This window comes from Xiphophorus couchianus, chromosome 2, assembly GCF_001444195.1.
Source record: "Xiphophorus couchianus chromosome 2, X_couchianus-1.0, whole genome shotgun sequence".
In the NCBI taxonomy this organism is placed as follows: domain Eukaryota; kingdom Metazoa; phylum Chordata; class Actinopteri; order Cyprinodontiformes; family Poeciliidae; genus Xiphophorus; species Xiphophorus couchianus.
The window spans coordinates 23128132-23143056 of record NC_040229.1 but is presented as its reverse complement, the minus strand read 5'-3'; the positions used below and the strand labels follow the sequence as shown (position 1 = coordinate 23143056).

General features: G+C 37.0%; 1 protein-coding gene across 2 annotated transcripts in view; it reads left to right on the top strand.

Annotated features, from left to right (window-relative positions):
- Positions 1-14925, top strand: part of LOC114136560 (polypeptide N-acetylgalactosaminyltransferase 18-like) — a 133818-nt gene that overhangs the window by 101710 nt on the left and 17183 nt on the right. For both annotated transcript variants that reach the window (XM_028004612.1, XM_028004621.1), the window contains exon 9: positions 1503-1598. In XM_028004612.1, the coding sequence (XP_027860413.1) occupies positions 1503-1598 (96 nt within the window). The remainder of the gene's footprint in view (positions 1-1502; positions 1599-14925) is intronic.

The window sequence follows — 14925 nt, the reverse complement described above, 5'->3', positions numbered from 1 at the left end:
GACTTAAGTTTTTAATATTTTTACTCAATCCAGTATTTACTGGAAGAGTACATGAAATTTAACATCACTTTTTCCAGAATGTATGTGTACCGGTGTGCTTTGATTTTTTCTTCTTTTTTTTTTACTCTTATTTGCTGCTGAGGTACAAACATTTCTCTACCGAAGGACAAATAAAGAATTTTTCATTACACATGTGGACAAAAATGTTTGTACCCCTCTGATAAAGACCAAAACCCCCACAATAGTCACTGAAATAACTTCAAACTGACAAGGGCAATAAAAAATAATTTCAATAGAATAGCTAAAAATTAACCAATGAAAATCAGACCTTGCTTTTGAACTGTTTCAAAAAAAAGAGTTAATGAAACAGGACTTGGCAAAACTTATGGTACCTTGATAAAAGACTGAAAATAATTTGACTATGGGGCCATGTTAAGCTAATCTGTGTCTACTAATTAGCATAACAGGTGTGTTCAAGCTTTTAATCAGGCAGTCTGTCAATTTAAAGGGTGACAAGGAGTCAGTTTTCTGTTTGGTGACATGGTGTGTACCGCACTAAACATGGACAACAGGAAGGAAAAGAAGGAGTTGTTTCAGGAGATTAGGAAGAAGATGTTAGATCAGAGCCCTGATCTAAATCATATTGAAATGTAACATCTGGAGGAGGCAAACCTGAGGCAGCTGGAGCAGCGTGCCATTTCCTAGAGGAAGCCATATATGGCTTGAAAAGCCTTACATTGACTCTGTTATAGATATTTTTTGTCACTTTGGCCAAATAGCTCAGTCTTTGTACCATCTTTTCACAAAATGTTTCTCCATAAGGAACTTAGCTTGCACATGTGGGCAGCTACAAATTTCAGTCAAGCTTGAAGGTGTCAATTTGGGAGCAAGGACTTCATTTTTGGCTTTCCACAGTGATGTAAAATGTATTTACTTGATCCTGTTTGTATTTTATTGACCTAGTGTAAACTAAGAAAAAGCCACAATAAATTCACATTTTTGCACCTAGTTTTTGCAAATAGTGTGCAGGGTGTGTATTTCTATCTGGAACCATTGGTCATACAAATTATTTCTAGCCTCAAGAAATAATTCATTAAACATAAACAAAAACAGAAATAAGACGTGAAGATTCTTTACCATTCAAAATAAAAACCAGGACTGTTTTGGTTTTTTTTTAAATTTTGAAATGTACTCTTTTTACAAAATGTAAATACCAACACAGGATTTTCCACTTTCCCATGAAATACACCAACTTAAGTTACTGCACACCATAAAATTGTAGTTAATAAGGAATAAGAAGCATATGAAACAATATGCAATGTGATTTACATTTTATTCCCTAAATATTTCTAACAAAATTAAAATTTGAAATGTTGAGCAATTTGTTAGCAGATGTTGTGCTCCACAATACATTCTCCTTTTTAAACGTGTTCAAACATTATTACTGTAATTATTTTCCCCCTTTCCTTTTTTCTTTATTTTGCTTTTCTTTCTTTTTCCAGTTAAAGAACAGTCTGAGAGATGAGCTATGTTTGGACCAGGGGCCAGACTCTGATAATATTCCCATCATGTATCTTTGTCATGGAATGACACCCCAGGTGAGTGAGTTTTTGTTCCCAAGTCTTTCTATTCTCATCTGTCAATTTGATCTCCTGAAACGGCAGCAAACACCCATCACACAGCTATCCAAAGGGACATGGTCTGCAGCTGATAGTAGGAGGAACTTCATTATCTGTAATATTTTGAATAGGTGGGTTAGATTGAGCAAACTTTGCAGGATGTTAGAAGTGATTTCTGAGTAAGGTTTTGGACTCATCTATCCAGAGAACACGGTTTCAGAAACCTGTGGCAACGTGTGTGAGAGGTCCTCCTAGCACAGTCAAAAGTAACACTTTAAGTAGTAATAATTTCAGCGTGTTAAACAAGTAAATCCTCTTTCAAAGTGTTGAGCAACAATGTTCTAATTATGTAATCTAGTGATCATACAGCAGCAAGTGCAAATTTAACCCATTAAAGTAGGAACATATGTTGAGGTGTCCTAATTTGTATCACACCACAAATTAAGTTTACTACTCTTATCAGAAATAATTAAATTGTTTTTTAAATTTATTTTATGTTTACTTGTATATTTGTATGTTATTTTCTGTTTACTTTTTTATCATAAACACCCAAATGACCAAATTTGTGAAAGAAAGAAAAAGGCTCCCATAGGGTGTCCCATTTTCTTTCAGTAAAATCCATTCAATAATGTTTTTTTTTATATAAATAATAGTGGCTTCTTCCTTGAGGACAGCTGAACAAAAAGGCATTACATTGATTTATTATTGTTCTCTAAGCTTTTTCCAGGTCTTTAGCTGGTAAATGGTTGATTGCACTTAACAGCTGGTTGCTAAATTAGTTTGTCTGTTGCCTGCTGCCAAAAACAGCCCTGAGGACCAGTAAAGCAAAACAATACTAAAAGGCTGTGGAGTTTCAAAAAAGTGCATATTTGAACTTTATTTTATTTATGTTTTTTGGGCCTCCTAGCTCAAATAAAGTAGTTTAATCTTATATTTGGTCACAGATGATTTGGAGTGGAAAAAGTCACATTGTCATTGTGTGAAAGTTGGCCACTATGGGAATAATTTTCTTTTTTTTTTTATATATATATAATTCCAACATAACATATTATTGAATCATCATGATGTGTTTTGGCTTTTTCAGTTCAGTTCAGTCTTTCAGCTCTTACAGCTGAAGTAGCAGAAAAGTTATGAGGGAGTAAGCGAGCCCAGTCGTCTGCTCTATCAGCTCACTGCAGATTTAGACCTCTTAGTTCCAATGTGTGACTCTAGCTGTGCTTATGGCCTGCCTAATGGAGACTTCAGAAAAACAATTTAAAAACCAACCCACGTTTTCACGACTTTGAAATGTTCTGCAGCATAAAGAAAAGAAAACTGTCCATGTTGCATAAATAGTGCTACGAATTAAGATGTAGACTTCTATATGTTGCAGGCCTGGTATCTGGAAGAGCTTTGTCTCCTTTGTCAGTAATGTTAATAGCTTTGACCGGCACATTGACGTCTGAAACAGTAGTTTGTGCATTATTGTGTCTCTCCTTTCGTTTTGCCTCTCACATGTACTCTACTCCGCATAATCAGGTACTGATAAAGGAATTGACTTGTATTGGCCGATTTTTCTCCCACTGCCATTGCTGTTTACCTACTTCTATGAATGCATGAAGCATAGTTTCTTAAGCTCCTTGCACTTTCTTTTTTTCCCTCCAGGAACGGCTTCTTTCGACGGCTTTTTACTTAGTTTGACCCCAGTAGATTTATACTTGAAATGTTTTCATATCCACCTCATGGATTTGGCTCAGGCTCATTATGAATCGGACAGACAGAAGCCCAGTAAATGTATTCAGCCTCTGGCAGAGCAGACTGCCTTCATTCCCAGTTAACTATGACCTATGGGCCATCTTTGTTCCAGTTCTCTGAGGGACCAGATGATGCATTAATCTTCATCTGACCTATGAGATGATTATGTGTTAAAGTTTGAGTGGCTGTTTTGCCAAAACACCTATAAGGCTTCATTAAAAATTTATTTGAAACCAGGTATAGTGCATGTCTGAAATATAATCATGCAAAATGTGCAAATAGCACCTTTCAGCTCCTGATAAAAAGTTCTAAACCTCCATAACAACCATTAGGTTTGAATATACTCCAAAGTAACATGGAAAAGTACCACATATCCATAATCAGGTATGGAGGATGATCTGTGATGCTGTGGGCATATTTCTCTTGGGGAGATTTCTTAGAGCTCAAGGTATCCTGAATTACTGAACTTGTTAAATACAAGTATTGTGGCTTCCTCCAGAAAACTGTTAAAGTGTTCTCTCTGAGTGTTTTAATAGGATAATCCAAAATATATGGAGAAATATAGGAATATATTAATATATTCCTTTTGAAAATAATGTGCAATTTGTGAAGTTTTATAGGACAATGCTTGATTACAGAACAATATATGAAATTATATATATTGCATCTCAAATATTTTTTTGGCTTTGTTTTGTCATAGATCATGCTACTGCAAAAAATAAATAAATAAATAAATAAATAGAAGAAGAAAAATAATTTATTTCAAGGCTTTTTACACGTCTTTACTATGCGCATCAAGACCGCTGTGTGTTGCATGAGTTCATAAGTGTTTGGACACAAGCTGAGCTCTGCCTCTTCAGTTTGGAAGTTAATATTTTATTTACTGCAAATTAAAAGATTATTTTTACTTATATCTTTGGAAGAATTTCAATTTATGCAAATGAATTACTTGTAGTGAGCCCTAATTCAGCCACTGCACTCCATCATGCTTTCAGATAACAAGGATTTCTAGGGTGTTTGAAAGGTGTCAAGATATCTGCAGAATTTCTATTGCACATTATGAAATCATCGAGGGGAACTAATCACTTTAAAAACTCCAGCTCATCATGGTATTTGAATCAGAGATGCATGCATTAAACTAAGCATGAATGAAGCAGGGGGTATTTTTTAAGCGTACCTTCTTCTGTAATAAGTGACGGCTTAGAGAGTTGTTAGAGTAGAATAAGTAAAATACATCATCCTTTCTGCATTTTCCTCTTTCAGACTGCCACTCCTTAAATTAGCCAATGAAATTTTCTGCTCCAGTGACAATCTCTGCTTTGACTGACAGGCAGTGAAACAATTGGCAGCCTTATTCTTCATTAAAAACAATACTTTTGAAACCAGGGTTTGTATCAGAGAGGTTTAAGCTGAAAGTGTGCAGCTGGTGTAATGCTTCATAGCTGATGTCAAACTTCCTGACAACTTCTCTGGTGTTTTCACATCTTTACGCATTCATTCTTTATTCATGAGGAATACATTTTAGCAGTTTTACTCTGAACAGTACTAATCCCCATTCTGGTCTCTTTTTTTCCGTTCTTTCCAGCGCTAATGATTACCTCTGAGTTGTCTCTTCTTAAACAAAATGACTGAACTGCTATGTCCAAGCCAGTGACGTGCCTCATCTGTCATAATGGAAAAATATAATAATAAAATAATTTAGATTGCTGTTTTCACCCTGTGGTTTGTACTGTATAGTATTTTATTATTATTTAGCTTAACCAATTTTGATTATTTTTTTCTTCAAAACCGCTGACTTCGCATTTTCTCATTCAAATGCTCGGAAACGAAGCTGGTGAGGCAGCAGCGAGCTGAGCTTCACCTGGGATTGATCAACCTCTGGCTAACTGCACTGACTGCCACTTTATGAGAGCATGTTCCTCCTGTCTGTACGTCACCAATAAAATGGCTAAAATAATTTATAATTTAGCTTATATAATATAATGTACAGTGTTTTTCGTCACCAACTGTGTAACGTGTTTCGTGTGCTGAGGAGCGATCAGAAGCAGCAGAGAACAGAATCGAGGTGAGGCAGGCAGTTCTCTTGCCTCATGGCAGGGGGCGCTCATGATCCCAGACATTGTGACTCCACAGCTGCAGAGTAAGAGACAGTAACGGCGAGCTAGCTAGCCATAGAGTCAAGTGCAGCGATATATTTATAGTTTTCTCCTCGTACTACAGCAATCACTTATTAATAATCGCAAAAGAAACAATAAGCCTAAAACCATATTACTGCAACAGACTGAATGTTTTGCTCTTTGTGTGGGAAATATGTCAGTGTTTTTTTTAGGGCGCGTTGTTAGTTGCTATTTCAACGAGTCTGTGTGTAGCCTGGCCAGTGCAGAGAGCGAGAAAGACGTGGTTCTGAGTTGTACTTTTAACGATTTTTGCATTTGCTGTGGAGCACAGCACTAAATTAATAATATCTACATTTCCAAGTTTCATTGAGTTAACTGAATTATTCCATCACAGCAGCGCGGCTAAGGATGGTGTCGAATAGTCGTTTTGCCCTCCAGTGTTGTCCACATGCACGAAATTTCCTTATGTAAACAATAACATGCAGGGGGTCTATATTTGTATATCTGATCATGACTAAGTCAGTGTCTCACCAGCTTTGCACCTCACCTCACGTCACTGGTCCAAGCAGATGGGTGGATGTGGGCTTGAATACTTGATGATCACCTGATCCCCAGTGATGCTTGATTGCTATTCGGTTTCATTCTCACTCTTTCACATCGATAAGAGGACAGATGATTAAAAGAAAAATCAGATGACGGCAAAAAAAAAAAAAAAAAACTGAAATGAAGCAGAAACAGTGGAGTAGACGACATGTCGTAGTGGGAGTCTCATTGAGGTGCTATTTAGAAAAGCCTTCTTTAGATGTGCTGTAGAACTACTAAAGCTGTCGCACTCATACTGTTGGTGTCAGATCAGCTTTCTGCAAATGAAAAAGCCCAAGGGAATCGTGTTAATCATAGTTTCAGGCTGGAATAATCTGACATACTCAAACCTAAAAAGATTCAGCAAGCCACACATTAAAGTGTGTTTGTGTGTTTTCATCTGTTCTCCAAGCTGATAACTTTGTGAAATTCTGCAAAGATGCTTTGAAAGCTGCAGAAGAAAATCTGACTCATATCCACTCTTCCTCAATTTTATCTTTCCTAAATGAAGTTTGCATTTCTAATATTTGGTTCCTGTTGATTGAATCCAGATGAGTTTTTTTTGTTTGTTTGTTTTCAGCCTAACTAGAAATATTTTGTGATTAATGACAGGTAAACAGACTTGGATTCTTTAGGGCCTCCAGCAGATATTATCATCACTCACTGATATTAGTTCTTAATAAGAAAGATTTTTCAAGATGTCTCTTATCTTTCTGACTCATCATGATAACATTTATAAATAGCCATTACTTCTGAGAGTGTGCTTTGATCTTTATTTGGAGTAAAACCATAATGAGAAACACAAATAATTTAAGTTTTACATGTTTGTGTTCATGGTTACTAAGTAAGTGCACCCTCACACCAAAATTCTAAGGTGGTCATGATTTTGACTTACTTGTGTGAACATGTGGACTTATGAGGGATGTTCACAGTGCTTTGAAAAGGGATTCTTTTTGCTATTGTCACATTACAGCAACAAACAATATAATAATTTACGTGAGAGATTATTATTGGGAAGTTCAAGGAAAATGATTGTGTTTTTATGGTATTCAAGTCTGATAAAGAAAAACCTAAAATGCTCTGCCCAGCTTACACTGACACCCATGAATAAAATCCAGCGCAAATTTCATTTAGAAGTAATTTAATAAGTAAATAAAATTAATTTGGGTAATAAATCAGCGTTTTGCTGTAGAACATCAGAGAGTAAATATTTTAAAGAATAGGAAAAACTGCAGACAGAGCAGAGAGAATGCTGTGGAAGTGCTTAAAACAAGAGTATGACAGGGAAACAAGAGTCTAAGATTTAAACATCTCATGGACCACCACTCAATCCATCACCTGAAAATGAAAAGGGTACCGCACAACTGCAACCTACCAAAAGATGGCCATCCACCTCCACTGACAGCCTGGGAATGATGAGCATTAATCAAAGAAGCTGCCAAGAGGTTGTAGAGCTGCAGAGATCTGTATCTCAGAATGGAGAATCTGTCAGCAGTTGTACCCTCAACAAATCAGGCCTTTATGGAAAAGAGGAAGGGAAAAAAAAAAACACTGTTAAAAAAAATAGTTAGAAAAAAATCCCATTTATAGATTAACAATACACTAAGCAAACAGATCAATACGTAACTTCATCAGATTAATTTAGCAAGGCATTGTTTATGATTTTATTTGCAAGCCGTTAACATGGCGCACATTTTGAATTGTTAGATGCATGGTAAGTTCATAAATGCACTGATCAACTCATTATTTGTTGATCGGAAAACTAGTTTAGAATGAAGCAAAACGTGGGAGTGTGCCTTTGCTGCATTGGAGGTGGTTGTTTACCTTTTAACTGCCTGTTTTATAGCTCTAATATTCAATTTGCCTTTGCGAACAAATATGCAGTGATTGTCTCAGTAAGTAACTGAAAAAAAGTCTTAAGAATGTGCAAATGTTTCATGTTTATATACTGAAAAACATAAAAACGTTTGTGGGTTTGTTTGACACCTGTCTGGAGATGAAATCTTGCTGGTTGATGAACACAAACAAATTATTTCCACTTTACTTCTTGTGATTTTTAGAAAATGCATCCAATGAGCCAGAAGCAAATTTCAGGCAGTATGGATGGTGATATTTCTGACAAACTAATATGGAATTGCTTTGTAACTCCGTCAGGTAATAGAAATTTTATCTGTGCCTCAATATTGTCGCAGCTCCTCTAAGAAAATTGGTTCGTGGCTTGATCAATATAGTCTGAAAATTAGACCTTTAAGGTTATTTGTCAGGAAAACACTGTTCCGTGTTCCTATATGTGTTTATTTCACAGTTCTGTTTTCCTTAAGACCAGTTAGAAACTTACAAGACTTGTTTCATCTGTACATGCTTGTTCTAGGAAATGACTGCCGTAAGGTGTCTGATGCTGATCTCCTATAAAAGCTCCAGACTGAATTGTGTCAGGAAGTGCATTAGCCGGCCTTGGAGCCAGAGAGGCTGAGCAGCGGTAATTTACCAGGATATTGAACTAGTGGTTTCCAGTGCAAATGAACAAGCTGCCAGAAATCTTGTAGCTCCATTTGCTTTGTAGGAGGCTAAAAACCAAGCAGCCGAACAGGTTTATTGTAGCCTTACACTTTAAAACAGTGTTTCTTGGGATAGAGAGAAGTGTTTCCCCTGTTAGACCTGTTTTGTTATAAAGAGTTAGATTTATTATTATATATGTGGACAGGTAGATACTGCTTAAATGGAGTTACTCCAGTGGGGAGTCAAGTTTAGTGTTTTGTCTCCAAGCTAGAAACTTTTCCTCTTCTTTGAGGATAAAACCCTTTTGACTTTCTAAAAATGTATAGCTGACTAAGACTGACTTGTTTCTGTCTTTTCATTATTTGAGAAAAAAAATCCCAAACACAGCTGCCACCTGGCCATCCAACTCCTCTTTTATTCATACAGAATCTGATTTTAAAAACAAATAACCTTCGTAAAAGACTTTCATACAGGCTTACTGACATTTAAAAAGAAACAGCCCAAGGCATAGCCAGCAGTAAAATATACAAAAACGCAGCTGGTTAATATTTCAACCCTTTAAAATGTACATTTTAGAAAATGGAAATATTTCAGGCACTGAAGTTATGACTGAAGGGATCAATTTCCAACCTGACAGCCTCTGCAAGGCAATTAAAATTAAGCCCAGTATGTTAGTGAGAGAAGCAATAAAAACATCTCCTGTAATGTTTATCAACATAGATATATAGCCACATATTCCTTTCACAACATTTTGTTATAAAGTAAATTTACATTGGATGATTTTACATTACAATTATACATACATGACATTACACCACAGATCTGTACCATCACCCATCTTACAATATATAGATTGTTTAGATAAACTAATTGACAAATAAAATGTAAGGTGTGTGGAGTCCTCTTTGGTTGCCAACTTGGAGTCATGCTGGTAATGCCAACATTAAGCAGTGCATAGTTGTGAAGTGGGGGAAAAAATATGACATGGTTTTTGTTTTTATTAGCTTTTTGTTTTTGCACTTAAAAATCTGAAAACCGTGGCTTGCATTTGGGTTGCCCACCCATAAGATTGTCAATTTATTTATTTATGCACATAGAAACGTTGCATTTGGCCTATTTTTCTTTGTGACATAGTTCAAACTATGTCAGGTTGGACAGAGAGCAACAGTGAGGAAAATGAGAATCAAATTCTCAATTTGATTTAGATCCGGACTTTGACCAGGCCACCCCAACATATGGACATGCTTGATCTCTGCACGGATATATTGACATCTGTGTCAGCTGATGTTAGTCAATTGTTCATTTCAGTTTTGCCTCAACAAGTAAAACGAGGCTAACATTAATAATCTTTATTAATTTTTTGCAATTTCTGTTTCAGAATGGAGAAGGGAGGCAGATGTCAATGCAGCATTTTTTGGGCATGTAACAGTGATTCAGTGCAGGATTGTGGGCAATGTCAGCAGCGTGGTTGGTTTTTCACTGTGCTAAGAGGGCAAGGAGCTATACATAAAATTTTCATGGATATTGGTAAGTATCATCCAGATCAGTGAGATTAAATATTAATATTGACCCTAATTTTCATAACGGTGCATGGTAGAACAAATTTTTGTCTATCTTGTAAAAACTCAATAAAACGCATCGAAATGTGTGCCTGTAACTCGACTAAATATTTAGGGGGTGTAAATAATTTTGTTAGACATTATAAATGCAGGTTAACATCTATCCCTCCCCAGCCCTTTTACTCCCTCTAACTCCTTTCATTTAGCTCGAACTCTAATTATGTTCTTGGACATTCTTGCATCCATAATGTTTCTGTTGTCTCCTTGCCATCACAGCAGATGGTCTTTAGGCAAACACCTGCGCTTTGTCTCTCTCGACATTTACAGCTGGCAATAATAAGCTTACCAGCAGCCTCAGACAGGGAAAAGTCACTCTCACAGCAAGAAGCAGCAGCAGCAGTAGCCACTGCTGCTCTGTCTGGCCACATAGGCTCAATTATCTCATTATCTGCAAGAGAGCAGAAAGGCAATGAAGTGTGATGGTGATTTTCATCTTCTTTTCCTTTAACAATTCTGTTCCATTTAACAAAATATGAAAATTAAAACCCTCACAGTAGATCAAGCAAAAACCCAGAAGGACAAACAAGTAAGATAACAATGGAAAACTACCCTCATAAAAGTTTCGCTATAGGAGGAACCAAATAATCCTCCAACACTGCAAGGTAATTTTAATTTAGGAAAGACTGAGGTTTGACCTCACATGGCAAATTCTGCTTTTATTTTGTAGATATACTTTGTTGCAGAAATGTGAGGAATATGTCAGCAATAACATTGTTCCCCTGGTTCTGCCAAGTACATCACATCAAATTACCTGGTTTTTAGTCTGGTAAAAATCAGCCCCTTGCTTTCTTTGTACAGAGGGTCTGGACCCTGCTGGCTGGAGGTGTGGACTCTGTCCCAGACAGAGCACCGAAGGGAGAGGAGAACCCAGCAGAATTGTTTAGGCAGGCAATGGCCAGGCTACCTATTTTTACGAACTTGGTTCAGAGCTCTTACAATCTGCTATTTGGGAATCCACAGAAGTCCAAAAGATGCCTCAACCAGATATAAGCATTTAGGTTTTTTTATATTGTATGATTTTCAATCTCTTTACATTTACCATCATTGGCAGAAATCAATTGTAACTTGTGTAGCTTTTGCAGTTTTTACAGCAGTTGTCATAAATTGTCTGGCTGCAGAGTGAAGCGAGTCTACAGAGAGGTGGAGAATTTGTTTGGAAATAAAACAGTACAGAGCATGGCTTCTCCAATCCAGTCCTCAGGGGTCGATGTCTTGCAACTTTTAGACGGTTTTGCTTCAGCACACCTGAGACAAATAATGAGGTCATTAGCAAGATTCTGGAGAACTTGGCTGCAGACTGAGGAGGTAAATCAGCCATTTGATTCAGGTGTGTTGGACCAGAGGCCCATCTAAAAGTCTCAGGACATCAGACCTTCAGACCTGGATTTGAGGACCCCTGGCATAGATGGATGCATTTCTCTGAATTTAAATACTTTTTTGTGATTTTTATAAAACTGTATCTTACTAATACTGATTTCACCCGATTATAATTACTCTTTAGGACCAACGATATAAAACCATTTTAGACTGAATTTTTTTTTTTTTTTCTAGCCTTGTGAGCAGAAAATGTTTTATATTTAGGAGCACAATGAGCGTGTGGGAGTAAATGCTGAATGCTTTAAAACAGGATCTTTACTATGTATACTATATTGCAAGATTCTTTAAAAAGAATTCAAAGCAAATTCAGGTATTGTTTGACTTTCACGTTGTGTGAGTTAGCAGCACAGTCAATAATAGCAGAAGCCATTGTGGTGCACAGCCTGTGGGGCCAATTTAAGAACTTTTCTTGGTTCAACAACTTAAATGCTCTGCCAGAGCTGTGATGCTGTCAAATCTGAACATGCCTTTGGAGGGTTCAGGCTCAGAATCATCACAGTTTTCTTCAGTATCAAAGCAATCCAGTGATGGCTGTCATTGCAAACAAAAGCTATTAAAAGATAAGTCAGCATAGCTTTGAAGCAGCCTTCCATGTGGTGCTTTTAAATCTTTCTTGATGTTTTTGTGTCTACTGTTCTGAGGCAGGGAAAAATTTGTTTTCAAACTGACTCCGACCAGCACGACCTCGGTAAAACCATCTGGAAGAATAAACTGTGTTTTGTAATCCCTTTCTTGAATACAATGAAAAACGCCAATATTGTGTATTTGCCTGAAATCAGGTTGTTCTTTTTCACAACTGCATCTTTTACTGTTACAGCTGAAAATTATTTTAATAAGGGGAAGGATTAGAGTTTATGTTAATATTACTAATGTCTTACTATGATTTTAGGGTCAGGGTACTTCTTTTAACATTTTAATTCCAAGCCAGCGTATGTGTTGTTGGGATCCCACAACACCAAGGCCTGAGTACAAACAAGGAATGTTCATATTTTCATCACACAGTTGCATAATTTTCTATTTTTAAAGAGAAAGGTGAACACCCAAGCAGTTGTAAAGGGTTTATCTGTTTTAACAATCCAAATTCTCTACAAGCCCCTTTTACGCTTAAACTGGAGTGCTGCTTTGCTCATAGAATTATGCTCCCATCTTTGGAGTAGCACACACACCTCCAAATTGTACCCGTGATTGAGTATGCTAATTGGTGAGAGACCAAAGGATGTTTTCAGTAAAAGCTAACAAAATTAACCTGTCAATGGAAAATATTGATGATTTTGGGAAAAGATGCAGAAGCAGCTCCTAGGATTTATAATAAATTTCCTATAACGAAGGGCCAACATCAATAATATAGTTCAGGCTGTGTGATTACCTCACATTGATGAGTAAAAATTGTCTATCCTGAAATCCTACCTTATTTTGAATAATTCAGGTATAGTGGAAAGCTTTTATAAAACATCTTTCATTCACCATTAATGTTCTAGACAATTTCAAAGAATTTATGCTGACACTTTGACCCTGATGGAGCCCATTGGGCTGAAACTTTAGCATGCATTTCTTTGAAATGGCCTGGAAATCAGTGGTGAATGAGAGATTCTGCTGATTTATTTCCTTCAACTATTTCAGCTTAAACCTCAACCCTGTATTGTTGGAAAATATCTTCAGCATATATGTGTTTTACACCCAAGCAAACACCGACAAGAATTACCAGTGCGTGACTCTGCAGGTGCTGTTGCACAGTGTCAGCCTGATGCGAGGTGTGGGCACTCAGTTGTAGGAACCATGAAGCAAATGCACCTCTCATAAAATAAGTAAAATAGCCTGCTATGTCACATTAACTTTATTTTAGGGATGTAAAATAATGCTACACCTCTAAACATTATTTACATTACATTAAAAATTATGGTTTAAATAAGGTCCAGGATATATTATGCAACTTCCTGGACTACAGAAATACAAAAAATAAAAAAAATCTTCACATCTTTTGCACCTTGACATTAGAGCACCATAAAACCCCCTCGAACGATAAATACCTGGTCAGTCCAGTAACTTCCAATTTATTATAGTCAGTCACCCGAGATGAACCAGAAGGGCCAGATTAGATCATCAAACTGTAAGTCTTTTATGACTGCAGGAAGATTTCCCTTCAATCGAAATGTCATCTGCTCACGTTGGACTTAAGCACCACAAATCCACCTAAAGCTGACGGCTCCTGTGTTGTCCACACTTGTTAACATGTACATCTGTCAGGAGAGATTGTTATCTGTCAAACAAAGGTCTGTACTAATCTTTCTATTATCAGATGTAAGTCACTGTGACAGGAGAGGAGATGGAAGTAAGCTTCCTGTTGGATCTATAGAGAGAAGCGAGCTTAATCACCTGCATCAGCACACATGCGTACACCAAGAATTAAACCCTTCTTCCAAGTCGTTCATACATTCTTAGCAAACTATGCACATTCAAGCAATCAGCTTCATCGGCGTGAACTATTGTCTGTCTCAAGGAGTTTTTAAATGCAGGCTGAAAGGTTCTTTGGCTGTTTCACGGTGCAATAATGGCTCCTATCTAGAAATGTCTTGTTCCCGTAAGACGGTCATCATTCTCATCAATTACCTCCTGTGAGCCCTCACACACACGCCTGTGGGAGCACACACACACACACACACACACACACCCACACACATACACACACACACACCAAGTCAGAGTTTCTGTTTGTTCTGTTCTCTGTCACCTTTCTCCTTACTTTTTCACCCCGATTTAAACTTTTTCCGCTTGAACAGATTTCATGTTGTCCTTGATCCTTCTCTGTTCTCGTTACTCATCTTTTTTTAATGGCAGACTCAGCTAGATGCTTCACATATCTCACTTTTTTTTAATGAAAAGGTTTCAAGTTACCTCTCCGGGCTTGGAAAAGTGGGTCAACACTTGCATGCATATTGTCTCCTTATGTTTCTGTTTTCCAGGTATCTAAATATTTTCCCTAACTAATTTTTAGTCTGAACCTACTTTTCTCTGCTCACTCTCCCACCCTTTGCCACTCCTTCTTTTTCCATTCCTTTTTGTTCTTCATCCTAATTAGAACAGCTCCTGGATTTTTGTTTATTTCTCACAACATGAAAAGTGGAAATAATGTGGCGTATGTTGGTTAATTTTGCAGGTGAACAGAGAAACGCACAATTAGCATTCAGAAATTAGCCTACTTTAAGAGAACCTCCTGGGGCTAACATTGATGAACCCTAAACCTCTTTAAAAACATAGGTTACTGCAACATTGTTTTTTTGTGCAGTGATGATGGATGTGATCTTTGTTTTATCGGGTACCTATAATTTAGTAAAATGTACGTTTTGACAAGCAAAGCTACCAAAATTATCCCTTTGTTTT